This window comes from Populus nigra, chromosome 3 (assembly GCF_951802175.1).
Source record: "Populus nigra chromosome 3, ddPopNigr1.1, whole genome shotgun sequence".
NCBI lineage: Eukaryota > Viridiplantae > Streptophyta > Magnoliopsida > Malpighiales > Salicaceae > Populus > Populus nigra.
Window position 1 is genome coordinate 8566347 of NC_084854.1, and position 19477 is coordinate 8585823.

The 19477-nt window shown below is 29.8% G+C and overlaps 1 protein-coding gene across 3 annotated transcripts; it reads left to right on the forward strand.

Moving 5' to 3' along the window:
- Positions 1-9959: 9959 nt before the first annotated feature.
- On the forward strand, positions 9960-15310 carry LOC133688728 (myosin-binding protein 3). Of its 3 annotated transcripts, XM_062108319.1 has the most exons (4): positions 9962-11133; positions 13069-13139; positions 13450-14829; positions 14964-15310. In XM_062108319.1, the coding sequence occupies exons 3-4, from the start codon at positions 13480-13482 to the stop codon at positions 14985-14987; spliced, it is 1374 nt and encodes a 457-aa protein (XP_061964303.1). In that variant the 5' UTR covers positions 9962-11133; positions 13069-13139; positions 13450-13479; the 3' UTR covers positions 14988-15310. The 3 variants fall into 3 exon arrangements, with proteins under 3 accessions (XP_061964300.1, XP_061964303.1, XP_061964301.1); XM_062108316.1 differs by lacking the exon at positions 13069-13139 and having other exon boundaries at positions 9960-11133; XM_062108317.1 differs by lacking the exon at positions 9962-11133 and having other exon boundaries at positions 12036-13139.
- Positions 15311-19477: the final 4167 nt, after the last annotated feature.

The window sequence follows — 19477 nt, forward strand, 5'->3', positions numbered from 1 at the left end:
AGTATATTTTATAGCTTTTAAAAATTTAATTTGTGTTTAAAAAATATTGTATTTTTAACAAAAAATCACCACACCTTTAAGTCAAACACACCAAATAAAAGATGGTGAATAAGGGAAGAGGGTGGCCATGAGTTTTTATTCAATAGAAAGTTTATAATATTTAAGTTTTTTTATTCAAAGAAAAAATTATAATATTTAATATAAAAGGCTATTTAGTTATAAAATAAAAAAATAATAGAAATATGTAAATAAAATAATTTTTGTTGATTTTTTTGACATATCAGGTATAAGACATAAATTGTTACACATGTATTAAAATCTAAGAAGTAAACTATAATTTTTTTAAAATTGATAGACAAGTATAATTTAGGGTAATTTTTCCATTTATATTTAATAAAAGAGAATGAATATTATTGTATTTTATTTTATTGACGAGAGATGAAGAAAAAGTATGTTTTACTTTATCTATTACCATCAAACTTAATAAATATAGATCATTATTTTTACTTTAATTTAATGAGTCTTAATTTTTTTTTATTAATTTGAGATAATAATTTTTTTTCTTGTCAAAATCATATTAATTTTTTTTTGTAATTATCCTTAAAAAGATAATTCATTGCTAAGAGGATAATTAAATTAAAATTTACTCCAGTCATTGAATTATTTCCTTAAATATATTTGAGAATAAAATAAATAATTAAATCAATCATATATCAAATAAAATATTTGCACTAATATAATAAAGTTAAAATATAAGCATGGTTGAAAATACAATATAATAACTTCATCACAAATGCACTTTTTTTTTATATCACTCAATCCCATCTCTTCATCATTTTTTATTAATTTTCTTTTGTGATTTATGCTTTTATATTTTCTAGTTTTCAAATATAATAGTGGTAATTAAGTTAATTAAAATCAGTGATATAGATCTTAATATAAATATAAAGACAGATTAAAATTGTGAAATATCTAAAGGGATATTTGTTAAGAAAACTAACTTGATTTTGTTTTTATTTATATCTCCTCATTTTTACAAGAAAAAAACTTTGGCTAAAAAAGTACATATACCTAGACAAAAACTCAATTTTCTCTTGTTTTTCAATTTGATGATAAGGATATTCTCTTGGTGATGGCCTCTTACATCAAGCTGATGCATTCAAATGAATTTAATAATTCTCTTGCTGATGGCCTCAAGATTTGAATAAATTTTTTGACATTGTTATTAAAACTAAAAATATATTTTTTTTTAAATAAGTTTTTTTATCAATATATCACTTATTTATCTTAGCAAATAAAAGATTTTTAACTAAAATCATTGTTTTCGTCAAACAAACATTTTATTATTGTTACATAATATATCCATATTTTATATGTGATTGAAGGCTAAACAAATCATAAATTTAATAAAATCATGTTCAAAATCTATTTAGAATTTTTAAGAATAAAAAAATATTTTAATTGAATTTTCATGAACAATTTTATTATTATTATTATTATATCATATACATAATAATTGAAAGAATATTATTAGAATTAAAATAAAAATTTATAATAATATTTAAGAACCATATCAAAACTAAAGAGCAAGTGAATCTTGTAATTTTTTTAAAAGTGTAGAAAAAAAACAGAAAATAAATTACTTTTTAAAAACGATCAGGCCTACCACCTAACTCATAGTAGCAGGTTAGTCGCGCATGGGCTTGAAGGCCAAGTCCACACGCTTAGCCCTATATTTTTTTTAATATTTGCAATTTTTTTTAAAAAAAGTGACACATAACTTGTGACCTCTACAACTCCATACATGCGAACCATTTCAACTACAACATAGAATTATTATAACACAATTTAAAAATATATTAAGATGTTTCGCTATTCATATAAATAGTAAATTACCTTAATAAATCATATTTCTTTTAGAGTGATAGTAGAATTAAATATATTATCTTACCTTAAAATTAATTATACATGCCAGAATTACAAAGACTTACACTCTTTATATGAAAATAATTATTTTCTTATATGAATAAAATTATAATTACAAAGTATAAGTTAATACTAATACGTATATTGAACTCTATAACCTTTAATTAAGAAAAAGACTAAAATATTAAAATAATTCCTAAAATTAGCTTAATCCCATTTTTCTTATTATACACCTATGTATATATCATATAAAACTTGGAATAATAGCAAGATTTAGAAAAATACTACTACAAAAGACTCACTCCAAAGGTAACAATTTGTTTTTATCTATACACAGGGGTGAAATTAAGGGGAGGTAAGCAGGGACTCGGGCTCATGCAAAACATTTTAGATTTTTTTTATTTAGTGTTTAAATGTGGGATAGTGTAATACTTTTTATTTTAAATAAATATGTCCTTCTAATAATAAATTATTATTTTCTTAGCTATCATTGACTTTAAAACTCTCTACTTTAAAAGTCTCTATTTTCTATTTATATGGAAATGGAAAGAAAAAAGACAAATAACTTTTGCAATTTAATTACCTTTCCATTTCTTTCTCTAGAGTCCTAGCCAAAAAGTATAAGAATAGAAAACGACGTGGAAAGGTTAAAGCAAAGCTACCAATTAAATTATTTTTCATCAAAACAAGGTAATTAGTCAATAGTGACTCAAATTTAAAATCCTTTTTCTTTTATGTTTGTTAAGAATTTGATGAGATTTTTTTATATATAATTCTACTATTTTTACGTCTTTTTTTTTTCCAAATCTGCTAGTTTTACCAATTTTTTTTAATTCTTGTTATGGTGAATTTTTTTTCTAATTAATTGGATATATTTTATGGGTTTGTTTTGATTATGCTCGGATTTTTTTTATATTTTGTTTTTAGCAGATCCACCAAAATTATCAATTTTTTTTTCTCACATGCACCTTATTATCACCAGGTCCAATATACAATTAAACACGATCTTTCTAATCAAATTGAGTTATTTGAAGAGCACATACCCAGCTTTGATTCAGTGTAAGTTTTCTTCTTTAGGAACCAATAATCCCATTTTTTATATTAGATTTGCTTTTATATATAAATTTTTTTAATATGTTAATTTTGCTTTTATATGTTAGTGTGGTTTACATGTAAAAATATATTTTTGGTTTTGATTATTGCTTTAACACATCGTTATTTGTATTCATTTTTAAAATAGGAAACAATAAAAATTTATGATGTTTTGATTTTAAGTTGAACCGTGAACAAAATAAGAAGAATTGATTCTTTTTTTGAGAAAAAAAAATATTGATAACTCACAGCCTAGTAAACCAATTCTAATGTGTAATGTTGAAGTCATGGTTGAGCAGCCCCAATATACTTCAATTTACGAAGAACTTGCATTGATTAGTGAGCAGCCTCCTACTAGAATCGACATTGCTCATTTAATTAAAGATCCAATTAATCATCCTCAAATTTGAGAATACCCTTTTAATCAATAAGATGAAATTCGAAGGGTATGCATGACTTTGAGGCTATATCAACCTTTAATGTCTGAATATCCGTTGACTGGTGAAAAAATCCTCGTCGATTTCAATCTCATTGGTTCAAAAGTTATCTATAGCTTGAATATTCAGAGAAAAATACTGTATTTTGTTTCCCTTGCTATCTATTTTCAAGTAAGCCATTTAGAAAGCCAAGATCAACCATTTAGAATGGACTGCAAGCTTTATTCATTAATGATTTATTTTATGCATATTATGTACATTTCTTAGCTCATCAATTACAATTGACTTTTATTGCTAAAACTAGAGAAATATATGATGTTCACACTTTCTTTCATAATTTGATTTTTATTGTTAACATTGTTAGTGCTTCTTACAAGCGTAATGATGAATTACAGGTTTTTTGAGCAGTTATAATTGAATATTTAATTGATATTAGTGAGATTGAAATGGGTAAAGGAGTTAAACAAGTAGGTGATTTGCAACGACCTGGAGATAATAGATGAATTTCACACTTTAAATCAATTTGCAGTTTGATAAAAATATATGGGGCAATTTTCTTGGTTCTTAAAAACATCACTTTAGATGGATCTACTTATTCTCAACGTGGTGATACGACCTTTTCATTTAAGTTGCTATTGTCATTTGATTTTGCATTCATCTTTTATATAATAAAGAATGTTATGAGAATTTACTAATGTGCTTTGCCAAGCTTTGTAACATAAATTTCAAGATATTTTAAATGTTATGCATTTGGTGACTACTACAAAGACTTTAATTTAGAAGTTAAGAGATGATTGTTGGGAAACCTTTTTAGAAGAAGTGACATCATTTTGTAAGCATCAACATATTGAAGTTCATGATATGGATGCTTGTTTTTTTAGTGTGGGACGATCTCGCCGGAAAACAAAATCAATAACAGTTGAGTATTATTACTGAGTTGATATATTTACAACTATCATTGATCAACAATTGTAAGAGCTAAATAATAGATTCAATGAGCAGGCGATCGAGCTTTTTAAGTTAAGCACAATTTTAGATCCTAAAAATAACTATAAATTATTCAGTGTTGAAGATATATGCTTACTTGTTGACAAGTTCTATCCTGAAGACTTTTCTAACAAAAAAAAAAACTCATTTAAGATTTTAGTTGCAACAATACAAGCTTGATGTACCTAATCACCCAAAGTTAAAGAATATGTCATCGATTGCTGATTTATGTCAAGGATTGGTTGAAACAGAAAATTCAACAATTTATCCACTCATTGATAAGTTGATTCGACTTATTTTGACTCTTCGTGTTTCGACAACAACTACTAAGCGAGCTTTTTCAGCAAAGAAGATTATTAAAACAAGACTTCGCAATCGGATGGAGGATAATTTTCTTGCAAATTATTTGATTGTCTATATAGAAAAAGAAATTGTTGAAAGATTCATAATTGATATGATAATCGATGATTTCTATTCTATGAAAGAACGAAGAGCACAATTAAAATAAATATGTAAGAATCATTCTTTATTATTTTTTTTACTTTATTTCAAAGTTTTATAAAACATAAATAATGCATCGCTTTAGTTAATGTTTCTTATAAATTTTGTATGTTTATTTTTGATAGGTACAAAGACCAACAAAATTAAAATGATGAATACATTATGAAGATGAAATTAACTTCATAGCTTTAACTCAATTTGGTATTTCTTTAAACCTCTTCCTTATACAAAAATCATCATATGTTTGTAGTAAGTTCTTTCAATAAAGCTAAATCATGCAGTTTTTTTTTACAATTTATGTACAGTAAATTAAAAAAATTATATCTTGTTATATTAGTTTTGCCCCCTATCAAATAATCTCAACTCCACCCCTGTCTATACACATAATATTTTTTCCACGTGTATTAAAAAGGAACTCTTTAAAATAATCCATAAAATTTCTATTCATGCATATATAATTAATTTTTATATACCTTAAAAATAATTAAAATCCAAAATCACATCAAAGGTTAGCAAATTATCAAATTGAATCTTAGTTACTTTTTTACAGGGTAATTTGGTTATTGTCTTATATTATCATTGACTCATTTAGGTTAAAGGTTTCATATCTTTTCCCAAACTAGTGATCATGAAGGTTTGTTCTCTTTTATCTAAATGCACCATGTCGATATGAGTTGAGCATTTTTAAGATCGTTTGAAGATAGACCTAGTTTCAATTAAAACATAAGTTAACCCTAGGATACTTTTCCCGTCAAGTAAAAAAATCATTGACTCTTTTAGGTACATGGTTTGTACCTTTCCACAAACTCTACTAATATTAAAAAAGACTTTTTAGTTGAGATGTAGCATAAGTTTTTTCACTCGTGCCTCTCTCTCTCTCTCTCTCTATATATATATATATATATATATATATATAGAATTCATAAAAACTATAATGTTAAAGGTTAATAAAGACATGAACCAAATTTATATTCACATCATATACTTAATATATTTGTGTTATATATAGATTTTAGCAAATTACGTATGTATAAAAAAGTAATTCATAACCATTGTAATATAATAATAGTTTTTGTAAGAAAGTACATTTAAATTTTATCGTTTTATAATATAAATATTATTATATGAGACCAAATGGTTTATCAAGTTTTTTTTAAAGCTTTTACAAATTTTTTTTTCCTATTATAGATGAAGGAGAAAAATGGTTTTGGGTCACCCATAATGAGTCAACCCAATCCATATTAATATTATTTATACCATTAAGGTAATATAAGGGAAAAAGGATGAAAAGTTATATTTTGTCAATAAATGTCAAAGGTTTTACTTGCCACTCTTATAAATATATATGTTAACAGTAATATACATAACTAGAACGTAAGAAAGATGATTGAGAGAGTTAAAAATACAAGAAAAAAAATGTATTCTCTCTAAAAAAAAAAAGAAGGGACTCTTGAAACAAACTTTTTGCCAATTCACAATGAAATATCAAAACGATGGAGGATGTAACACACCACCTTGAGTTGAAAAAGCATCGCCTCGAAGCTAACAAACCTAAAACTGATATATACATGGTTGACTCTAATTCACAAGATGTAAAAGGAAAAAAACATAAGCAAAAAAGTGGATATCAATATAAGCAGATGGGGAAGCCACCAAAAAGCAAAGGTTTTACCAACGTGTAAAAGGAAAACATCCTTTTAAGAAGAAAAGGAATAATATGGAAAAAGTCAAGTACTTTAATTGTAGCAATAAAGGGCATTTTGCTAATGATTGTAGTGAGTCTTAAAAGGTAAAAAAAAAAAACCCTTTGGTAATCATGAGTATAATAAATATTTTTAGTTCTGTTTTACTGATTGGATTCAATCCTTGGTAAACTGTAAACTCAGGAGCCACTAACCATATAATGAAGGATAATGGTTTATTTGTGGAATCTCAGTGAGTGGAACATGAAGGATATATGTAGGAAACAACTCTAGAGTAGAGGTGAAAGGGATTGTCACGTGCATGTTAGTCTTGCATGGTGAACAAACCCTATTTTTACACGATGTATTATATGTTCCAAATATTCATCAGAATTTAGTTTCTGTGTTGGTTTTACTAAAGCTATGTTTTAATTTGTATTTTCATGAAAATGATGTTAACATATCATTAAAAACAAGTTCTTATGGTATTGGATATTTATTGGATGGTTTTATTATATTAGATGTTGATTATAATACATATAATGTATGCTTTTCTTTATTTGCATCTTGTACTAATTGTGAGAATGATATGACTTTTATGGCATGGAAGGCTAGGTCATATAAGCCAACAACGAATGAATAGTCTGGCCAAAAAAGGCTTATTAGAAAATGTTGGAAAAATATATTTATCTACCTATGAATATTTCCTAGCTGGAAAAACAATAAGAAAACCATTTAGAAAAGGTATTAGAGCTGAATTTCCATTACAATTAATTTATTCTGACATTTATGGTCCAATTAATGCGAGGTCAAGATAAGGGGGTGTCTATTTCATCACATTTATAGATAATTTTACTCGATACAGTTATGTCCTTTTAATTTCTCATAAATCAGAAGCTTTAAATTGCTTTATAAATTCATTAATCTAGAGGAGAATCAATTAGACATGAAAATAAAAACTATGAGAACGATCAAGGTTATGAGTATTTATCTGATCTATTTAAGAAATTATATAATGAAAAAGGGATAAAATGACAATTGACTATTCCTAGAATGCCACAACAAAATGGTGTTGCAAAAAAAAAAAAAAAAATAGAACCCTAATTGAAATGATTAGGTTAATGATGACACAAATAAATTTGCCTATTACTTATTAGGGTGATGCACTATTAATTATCATATATGTAATTAACCATGTATCCTTTAAGTTAGTTATAATTATGTCATATGAATTATGGACAAAACAACAATTTGGCTTGAGTTTTTTGAAACCTTGGGGTTGTGCTGCTTATTCTCATGATTCTTCTAATAAATATGAAAAACCAGGTCTAAGAGAAAGAAATGTATCTTTGTAAGATATGTGTTCAAAGATGAGCAAGAAGGTGAAAATATAATTGAATTTGAATCATAAGATGTCACATTCTTAGAAAATATTTTTTCTAGATAGACAGAAGGAGGTCAAGACCTATTTCTTTATGAGACTCAGGACCAGCATGTTTTTGCTATACAAATATAAATGGGCTCACTTCCAAGTGGGAGCAATTTAAAGGAAGATGAATTAGTTTTAATTGAACCTTAAATGCTATATATGGTGAATCCATCTATGATTGTTGGTATGAGTAGGAGTAATGTTTCTATTGATTTATTAATGAATCAATCTTAGCTACGATGAACTGATCATCATAACATTCCTTGTCATTGTCTTGAGACCAAAGATGAAGAAGAGCCAAGAAATATAAATGAAGCTCTTACATGTCCTATTAAAGAAAAAGTAGATTAAAGATATAGAAGAAGAGTTGGAATCTATGAAATCAAACCAAATTTAGAAATTAGTTGATTTGCTAAAATGACATAAGGCCATTGGTAATAATTGGGTCCTTAAAATAAAACGAAAGGCTGATAGTAGTATCGAGAAATATAAGGCTCGATTAGTGGCTAAATGATATACATAATATGAAGGAATTGACTATGAAGAAACATTTCCACTTTTGTGATGCAAAATTGTTAATTTAAGGTTTGAAGAAAGTTTGCAACTTGATCCAACAAGAACCTTGCCTTGAAAAACCCAAGTTATATGCATTTTAATCACCCACACCTTATTCTTATAATGACACACGAATAAGAAGTATAAATCATAATGAAGTTGATTAATCATTTAAAGAGTTTGTAAGTTCAATTAAGAATTTAGTATGAGAATCGCTCAACCACTCGAAAAGAAATAAGCATACAACATAAGAGCATATATGTATGTGTGTGTGTGTCTATATATATATATATATATATATATATATATATATATATATATATATATATATAAACCCTAAAACTAATGGGTTAGACATAAATAAAGCTCAAACTAATTAAAATTAGGTTTAAAATAATGAAAATAAATAAAAAATAGTCTAAGATTATTTTTCACCATTTTTCGCATATAATAGTAAAAAATAGCCAAGAGAAATAATTGTTGAAGAATTCTTGCTAAACAAAAGTTTGATGTCTTATAAAAGACGAATTAATTTCTGACTAATTAATTTTTCTTGTTTGATATATAATCATTGTAAAATAAGTAAGTCAAAAGCTACCATATAAATTTCTAATAGCATTAATAACTTTTTGTGGTAAATGGAATTTATAATTTTTAAGGAAATAATTTTTTTTCTGTTTTTGCACTTTGCTAACAGATTTTAGGCCCAACTACAAACACGTTGTTTTTTTTTTATCCAGATAAATTAATGAGCTTTAAATATATCATTGAAAAGATAAAAATATTTAGCTTCTAATCTAAATAAAATCACATTCAAACTACTTTTGTATATTTACATATGACCTAAAATATTGATAGATATCTAGATTGACATATAAAAACCTTTTTCATCTAAAACTCTTAACTTAATCCATTAAATTCCTTTTAGATATACTTTATTTTAGATTCTAGAATAGATACAAGGGATACTCCTAATTTGATATTGCAGCAGGATCGCACAGGAACCTTAAATCAATCTCTGGCGATCACAACCCATAACTTAGTGGCATTACTATAGGTTTACTTTCTTCTTCCTCCTCCTCCTTTTCCTGTAAGGTTGAAACTAGCGCTACAAACTTTGGATGGCTTTCCTTGAGAGAAAAAAATATTATTGTTTGATGGATAAACTTGATGTTTCCTTGTCTAGAGGGCGATTGGGTTGAAATTTGTGCCTTAGGAATTAGCTTTCCAAGCATGCTTCTTAGGTAGAGAATTTGTGACTCCAAAGTTGATGTAATATCACTGGGAGTCCAAGTGGTGATGAATTGCAGTTATTATAACTGTTGCGGTTGCGGACTGTAGCAGGGTGGTCTTCTGGTATGGCTGCTATGGCATCTGTAATGGGGGCTTGATCTTGAAATTATTTTCTAGTCCTTTTCAGCATAGCATCAGAAGTTAAGTTTGGGCCATGGATGATAGACTAGAGTCATTAAAATCCCAGTTTTGTTCTTTTGGTTCAAGATTTGAAAAAATGTGGTAAACCATAAAGTCAATTTCGGCATTAATGCGAGTAGAAATGCAAATGTTAGGTGGAGGTAGAAGGCTTTATTGGAAAGGAACTGTCCTGGAGGATGTGGTCAAGTCTTTATTCGACTCCTGCCTTGGAAAAGAGAGGGAAGGAGTTCCCCTGTCTAAAGACTCTGTTCTGTGCCTTATACAGGGTTGTTTTTTCTGATCTTGAGAATTTCGTAGAACACAATTTAACTTTTGTGTGGAGATCATGATTTATGGAATCTAAACCCTTTCTTGTGTTTGTTATTCGAGGCTTTCTAAATTTTACTTTCCTGTGCTTGTAAGTGCCATCCATTTGTTTAATCACTATAATTATTGATTCTGTCAAACCTCATATGTGGTACCATGAATTTGGGTGCTTTGTCCCCATCGTCATCTGCCCTCATACCTTGTTTAATTCTCACCATAATTCAGGGCATGTGCGCTTCTAACCTTCTTTGAATCTGATCTCCCATGCACCCCCACGATTCAAATCTGATCACAGTTTCTTTCCTTTGTTTTTTCTTTTAGTGCTAATTCAACTGCTGAAAGACGTTACATCTGCATTGCTTTGTAAACTTTTATGGATCATACTCTTTTTTATTGCCTTAAAACTGGCCATTTGAACTTCCACATTAAAACTGGCCATTTGAACTTCCACCATTCCATTCTTTGTTTCTTTGACAGGGGAGCCCTTCCCATAAGATTCTTGCAACATCATCTATCTTCTCTTGACAATTAACTAGTTACTTTCTTCATGTAACTAGTTCTTTAAGTTCGCATGCAGTGCCCACTGTTGCTTACATTACTTGCAGGTTCTTGGAGTTTCTGATTTGAAGATGGAAGTTGAAGTTCCGGTGGACTAAATGCGGTTGGTAGCAAATGAAGTTGCAGCCTCAGCCTATATTGTGGAGTGTTGACTGAAATCTGTTAACGTAAAGTGTGAGCTGCTACACTTCTCCGTGTATCGATGTTCAAATGCATTTGCTATAAGGTATCTAGTTTCAGACAGTTACAGCATCTTTCACTGCTGTGTTGAATTCCAACTAGTTGATAATGATCCAAGCAATGAACAATTCTGCAATTATCAGTGTTTTAAATGATGGATAGGTTTACATGGGGCTAGAAAGCCTTCTAGCATTTAATCGGAAACGCCCTCCACTATTGAATTGTCTACCCAGATCTTCCCTAAACGCCCCCTCTCCCTCCCTCCCTCTCGCATTTGCTTTCGTGCTCGTCTATTTGAAAGGCCTTTAACCAAAGAGTTTATCGCTATAAAGCCCACTCTTTATGAAGGTTCTTCTGTCCTTTATTGCCTAATCCATGTGGCTCTTAATAATTTTCCTCTTCCAGCCTGAACTAATATCTCCTCATGACCAGGTGGCCATAACTTGGTTGGATTCCATGATAGAAGAAGAAGGGTGGCTAAGGATTTGTCTCCATTTCACTCCTCTTATAGGATTAGAACTTCTTTGATTTAGTGCACTCCTATATCCTGCATCAAAATTCAAACTTTGTCACGCAGACGTGCAGGGAGATGGATGATGGCATGTATCATCAACTCTCTTTTTAAATTGTTTTTTTTGCCTGAAAAAACTCGAATTTTTTTTTAATGTTTTTGATGTGTTTATATATATATATATATATATAATATTATCTTAATGTATTTTTAATTAAAAAATACGCATCCTACAACCCACAACACTAAGTAAAATCCCTAGTCATTGCCAACAGATTTGATAATGATCTGTTGGGTCCACTGATAATGATCTTGTTTCTACCAAGTAAAATTCGTAGTCATTATCAACAAATTTGATAGTTTATGTTAGGTTTGGACAGCCCATGATACTTAAAATAGAGGGTTTTTTCTTTTTTTTAAGCAACACACGCCATAGAAATATCATTTATGGTGATAATCTTGTTTCTCTTTGAAGCCGGAGCGTGTGTGGTGACGACCCTTTTAATAGTCGTTGAAACTTGAAACTTCTTCTTTTATTTTTATTTTTAAAAAATATCCTTCAACACCCGTTGAGAAAGGAGAGAGCGACTAGGCTATGATGCACAAAAATGATATTTTATTAATTATTTTTTTGAATTCATTTTAAAAAAAAGGGCAAAATTCAAGTAAAAATATTCTTATTATTTTTTACTTCGGGTAAGCCATAAAATTAATCTAATAAAAAAAGAAGCTCAAATAATAACATAAATGGACAAGTGACAGGAAGATTAACTATCCTGGTCAAATCGCTAATGAGGTTACTAGATTTAGATCAGATGCATAGTTGTCTTAACACATACGTTAAGGAATTCAGACATTCAATGTAATTAGCAGCATTTGGATGCTTAACTTGAAAGAGATCGAACATTTATGTCAAATCTCATCTCTGCTTTGTAGAAAAGCAATGGGAAACCAATTGTATTTCTTATATTAATTTTACTTGGCTATGTCTGGAAAGAAAATCTGGAAACGATAGGTTTTGTTTGTGTTTCGGTTGCTTAAAAATAAGTGGGGTCTTGTCCTAGACTCTTGTACAGGTTTTTATGCCTGAATTTCGCAAGCCTTTCTCTACTCTTCAGCTATTCTGTCGGGTTTTCTAAGATAAGAAATTTGCTTCATGGTTGGCTTGCATGGTTTTCTGACCGAACAGTGGAATGCATATCTGGATTTGTTGAAGAGGACAGTTCTCCTTTGCTAACAGCCTTTTTTTTATTGTTTTGTCCAATATCTTATATCATTTTCCCTTCCCTCTTCTTACATCTTTCAGGATTTCCCTGGGTTTTTTTTTCTACCTTACTTTTTTTTGAGATTATGATTTATTTTTCATCAACCAATGAAAATGATCGTCACATCTCTCCGGTTGTTTCTGTCAAAACATTGTTTGTTCTGCTATATCTTAGTGTAAAATACGAAAACATTGCCTGTTTGTAGGATCAAACCCCCCTTTTCACTGGGGTCTGTTTTCTGGAGGGAGGGTACTGCTGCGGAAGAGGGTGTTTGAGGTGAGAGCCACCGTGTTGTGTGAAGGACTAAAGGAACTTTTGTTTGTGTTCATATCTATTACCAAAATATATAGAACTATTACGCGCAAATGTTTTAGCAAGGGCTAGTTTTTGACCCTGTGCTGCTGTGCACCTGCCTGTAACTGCCTGCTTTGCCTGTAACTGCCTGCTTGAACTCTATTATATGCTTTCCAGTATGATTCTTAATTCATTGTTTATGTTCCTGAAGATACCTGGTGAAATTTAAATGAATAATAGAACTGTTAATGGGTTATTGAGACTAAAAAAGAGTGACTGCTATTTTGTGCAGAGGAAAGAGTCAATATTTAATTCATTGCTTATGGATGGAAATAGTTCATCACTGGCGCCTGAAACTAATATTGCGGCTCTGAAAGAAGCCCTTTATACACAGCAACTTCTTCTACAAGACCTTTACACTGAGTTAGATGAAGAACGAGAAGCCTCAGCCTCTGCAGCAAGCGAAGCTTTATCCATGATATTGCGGCTGCAAGGAGAAAAGGCCTCACTGAAGTTGGAAGCAAGCCAATATAAGAGAATGGAAGAGGAAAAGATGTGTCATGCAGAAGAGGCTCTGGCAGTTGTCGAAGATCTCATATATCAGAGAGAATTGGAGATTGCATCTCTTGAATACCAGGTTCAGGCTTATAGGTACAGACTACTGAGCATGGGCTGTAATGATTTGGGTGTGTATGAGAATTCATTTCCAGAGAATCTGTTAATGCAAAGAAACGAACCTTTATCTGGGAATAGTGGTGCCAAGGGAAATTTAAGGAGATTTAACTCTTCACCTCAGGTTTCTTCTACGGATGCTAATTACAATAAAAATTCTAATGAAAGAAAGAGATCTTTAGTCCCAGTGCCAGATCCAATGGAAATCGATGTGGAGGAAATTGCAATTCGCGAAGTTAATGATTCGGAGAAGAAACCAGGGAGTTCTGGTGCAGACGCGAATTCCTTCTGGGAGCAGATCAAAAGGTTGGATGAAAGGGTAAAAGAAATTTCGGACAACGAAGATTCTGGTAGAAATAAATCAACGATCTGGAAGGGTGGAACTTGGTCTCCGTCATTGTTTTCACAAATGGGAATTGGAACATCTGGCGACGCAACAAGAAAAACAAATGCTACTCATTCGGACGAAGTTAAGCTGCTTCAAGATTCACAGGAAGGTGTTCAGGATATTTTTGAAGTCTCTCAAACTTCCGGGAGTTGCAAAGTTCCTGAATCTTCAGTGAAAGAGCATCACAAATTGACTTTGGAAGGTGAAAACAGGCTTCAAAAGCCAGATATAGTATCCAAGGATATTCTCGAATCACCTAAAAAAGATGAAAGAGGCCTGATAAAGACGATCATGCTTTCTACGATCCATGAGAAGAAATTACCCAAGGCAAGAGAAGGGACAAATGTTCACCGAAATTTGCCTCCTATGAGCCGCCCAACATTTAGTTTCAGCAATTCTCAAGGTGAGTATCAACAGCTGAGTCAGAGAGTTGAGAGGCTCGAGAGAGCAAGACACAATACAAGGCAAGAAATTATTGCTGAAGGAGAAGAGGGAGTGAATTTGTTGAAAGAGATACGTGAACAGCTCAATTCAATACAGTCTGAGATTAGAAGTTTGACAACGAAAAAACCCCATGTTCCTGATGAGCCACCTTTAAAACCTCTACATGAGGTATGTCTTCTCCACTCTCACTCATGCATTCGGGCACAGCAGGACTTAACCAACGTGTTTGAGCAATTTGGTTTCTTCATTCTTATGTTTAGTTCAGTTAATTCGGATATCACAAATATTACGTTTATTTTCAGGCAATGCTATACTTTTGGTTTTAAATTCGAGCAATCAAGCTTTTGCTGCCTCAATCACCGAACTTTCATGAATTGTCAGGTTTTGATACGTTCTGCAAAAAGGAGTCGGTAAGGCTGTGCTTTAATTTTTGAATGGAGTGAATATTAGGCAGTAGATTTGTGGGTTTTATATGATTTGTTGTAGAAATCCTATTCACTGTAAATGTTGCTCAGTGCACATCAGTCACAGAAGAAGTTTTTTTTCCATTAGAATGTCTTAGGCATGCTGTCATTTTTGTGTTGTTTCATCTCCTGATATTGGGATGCTGATTGTAAAGCGATGTATAAAACTGGCTCTTCCTGCTCTATTTCACAATCTGTATGCTACTTTTCCATGCAATCCTCCAAGTTAAATAAGAAGAATAGAGAGTATAATTAGTGGTTTAGTAGGATAACTTGAAATAAAGTTTCTCTGGTGGATCCTGAAGTCAATGTCTAGTGAGGGAAACATGCTTTCAAAGCAATGCGAGTACCATTGTACAATAAAGAAAACCTGAACAGAAACAAGCAGAGCAGCATTCTAGCGACTAGTTTTGAAAGGAAACCTTGATACTACAGCTACCTTTGGCACTTAATCAATCGTCTTCTTCTTGTTTTTTGAACAAATGCTAACACGAGATCGTATCAGTCAATCCATATTTCTTGTTTAAAACAAAAGCATCGCTCCTTATTCTATGCCTCAGAGCCTACCACCCCAACCATGTCCCTCCTCGATAGCCAAATGTAAGCGTTAGAAGAAATATGCCGATACATGAAGATCACATCGGGATTTTGTTGCCCCACTGTGGGCAAATCTTACATATATATATATATATATATATATATATATATATATATATATATATATATATTTGATCCACTCTTCATTTCTGATTTCTTGGGTGTGGCTTCTTGGATTTAATCCTCTCCATTTCTTGAAATGTCCGAGTGGCTTCTGCTTTTATTTTGGAAAGATTTTGCTCAAGCGACATTATAATGTTCCTAAATCTTGATCGCCCTCGTGTGTTTATTGCATTGCCCACGTAAAGCCTTATTTTACTTATTGTTTCAGTCCCAGGTTGAGATCTTATTCTTTTCATGTCGTTTCAGGGTATATTGTCCTTGTGTAATGTCCATCCTATTATTATTATTATTATTATTATTATTATTTTGATTAATATAGGTATCTAGACCAGCTTGTGCGTACTTCGACTAATTTTACGGGTCTTGAAATTAACAACTCTTGAAAGGACTTAAATTCGTATCTATTAAAAAACAAATTCAAAACCTGATCAATTAAATTACTATTTAGGTTTTATTATTATTAATTTAGCCACATATCGTTCTATTTGCTTTTCTACAAATATTAGACTTGAAGATTCAAGGTTGATTCGTTGTGGCGGCAACAAATGATAAATTTGACCATTTACATATTGTTTTATGTTGTTGAATTCAAATTTCTGAATCTTTTTTACTAACTTTCAACTTTCTTACAAGCGAGGTTAAAAGATATTCTCTCTCAAGAATTGATCATGATCATATAATTAATAGTTTTACCTACTTTAAATTAACTGTTCAACTAGTAAAAAAAACAAAAGAATATAAATAATTTCTTAAAGAGAAAGATTGTTTACTTGTATTTATATAATTAATTACAAGCAAAATATAATTACAGGAAGGAGGTGACAAACAAACAAAACAATTTTAGGACAAGTATATGTTTACTTTGGAGAGAATATAGGAAATTTGAATAATCGTTATCAAGTAAATATATATTTTAAGTAAATGATAAGAAATATTAAATATATTAAAATAGAAATGAATTATTAAAATAATATTTTTATTGGAGTGCACATAAATTTTTTTATATCTACACTATTCAAAATGCCATTTTTAGCTGTTCTAAATACATTTTGTCATTAAAGATGCTGTTAATTAAGCATTGCATGGATACTCTAGTTTACTTTGATAATTAGGGACTTAGGGTTTTAAAATCTAAATATTTTAAAAAATAAATTGAATGTATAAATATCTTCGTATGTGCAAGAAGCTCATTATGTCAAGCGAAATTGCTTGAAGTAAGAAAAATATCTTTCACTTTCTGGAAAAAAAAAAGAATTATCTTCCACTAAACAAAGATTGCAATAATAATAATAATAATAATAATACAGGTTCATGTGATCATTATTTAATAAATATCCAATTTTAGTTTCATAAAACTCCTATTTACAAATAAATTATAACTTAAAACCAAAAACTTTTACCTTACTTAATTTGCACTTGCTCTTACATATCTTCTAAAAGTTGTAATTATCATTATTCGAAATTGAGTTGAGAAGAAAAGGACTAATTTAAATATCAGTAGTTTAATTAAATACATATTAATGATTCAAGTAATTCGTAGTTTGCTTGTAATTTTAAGAATAATGATGGTGTTTAATTTTAACAAAAAAAAAAAAAAACATCCTTGTTGCCATTTAAATCTCGGCCCAAACTGCTACACTCGACTTGATCCAATTAAGTTTTTTTCTCATCCTCTCACATTTTTTAAAACATTGTTAAAAAAAATTTCAATTTCTAAAAAGATAGAAAGCGATGCACGAAATATATTTTATTAACAAATTCTTTACAAGTATGTATTTTTATATAGGGTTAATACCATGTTTTTAGTTAACACTTCCCATACAAACCAAATATCTCATTTCTCAATGAATGATTATTTTTAACCAATGTTTCATTGGCTTTCACTAACCACTCTAATAATAATTGAGCCAGATACTATAATCAATGATGAGCACCAATATTTTCATCAATCAATTTTCATACAACTTCATGAAGTAATATGATGTAACTAAAATCTATAAATATTTTAGATCATCAAATAAACATGAGAAATTATAATTTTCACTCTTCGATCGTCCGTTCTTATATTTTTCTCATTTTTTTCTTGTACATTTACTGATTTAATTATGATAATCACATTTTCTTGTTTCAAGAGACTTAATTTTTTTAGAAATAATCAAACCCATATATAAAGTTCAAATCAAACTCCCTAAAGTCTTTTTCACAAAAATTATAAAGTTGAAGTTTTCAAATATGATTGAAAGCCCAATTTCCATGTAAAGTTTTTTTTTTGTATAAAAATTATAAAGTTGAAGTTTTCAAGTATGATGGTATCAATAATTAATGTTACTATCAAAATTTAAATCAGAAGATTAATCCTCTGTAGCCTAATTCAAGGCAATGATTCACCTAGTAGTTTACCAGTTCAATTGCCGACTCACTGAAATGATATATTTTTTCTATTGTTTTATAATCTTATATAATTTGATTAATGAAAAAAATAATCTAGTTGGTTCAATATTCCAAATGGTCACCAAATCAATAGGTTCATCAATTTAATTGATCATTTCGGTTGGTTTATGTTTTATTGCAAGGACAGTCTTTTGAAAATAAAGACCAAATCGAGTTACACTTGGTTCATTTTTTTTATTTAATCAAGTTTTTTTTTTAGTTTAACGTGAGTGTCCGGGCCAGCTTGCGTGCACCTCGACTAATCCCACGGGTCCTGAAGTTAACGACCATGTAAACCTGCAGTGGCCATCATATGAGCAACCACAGGGCTCGAACCTAAGACTACAAAGGAAGCAAATCTCTTGGTCCCAAACTCTTACCACTAGACCACCACTTAAAAGGTTCAAGTTTTGATAATACTAGTTTTGGCAGTTTAAGGTTATATTATTATTATTATTATTATTTTAGCTAATTCAATTAGAAAAAAATACACGAAAAAACAAAGATGTTAATTAGATAACTTAATTATAACCTCTTGGAAAATCCACTGTGAACAACATTGAAATTTCATGTAACTTGCATCAAATAAGATATATTTTTTTCAAGGAGGTCCACTTCATCTAGATACTGCGTGTTATAGTTAGGATTGGCCTCCTTACCACGCTGTTAGACTATATTTTTTATTCAAAAGAATAACTTTTAGGTGCCAAAACGGAGTAAAAAGGATATAACAAAATTAGTGTTATTCAATTCAAGTTATTATAATAAATTTATAATCACGGTAATCAGGCCTGAGCCAACCTGAAATATCTTCACAAACTCGTAACCTAGATAGTATGATTGGAATAACCTAATTAAAAAAAGGATTATAAAACTTTTTTAAAACAAATCCTGTTAGCTTTTCAAACCCGTGACCCTACTCATTAGACCTAAAGTACCTAATATGAAAAAACCATAAAGTCCAAATCCTAATCAATCAAATATTGAAGGATGAAAATGAAAAAAAGAATTTTAATTATATAAAAGGATTAAAAAAATAGCAATTAACATAATGGTGATCGAAATTGAAAATCAAAATAAATTTTATATTTGATTGAAGGATAAAATTGAAAAGAAAAATCAATTTAGTAAAAGGAAAAAAAATCAAAAGGACGAGGATCAAAGTCGATATAAAAAATAAAAAAAAATATTTTGATTGAAGG

What these genes read in the sequence shown, in the direction of transcription:
- LOC133688728 (XM_062108316.1), top strand. Translation starts at nt 11,110, where the DNA reads ATGTTCAAATGCATTTGCTATAAG. An exon ending in TCAAATGCATTTGCTATAAG is followed by an intron (nt 11,134 to 13,449) that starts GTATCTAGTTTC and finishes TATTTTGTGCAG; the next exon opens with AGGAAAGAGTCAATATTTAA. An exon ending in CTTTAAAACCTCTACATGAG is followed by an intron (nt 14,830 to 14,963) that starts GTATGTCTTCTC and finishes GTTTATTTTCAG; the next exon opens with GCAATGCTATACTTTTGGTT.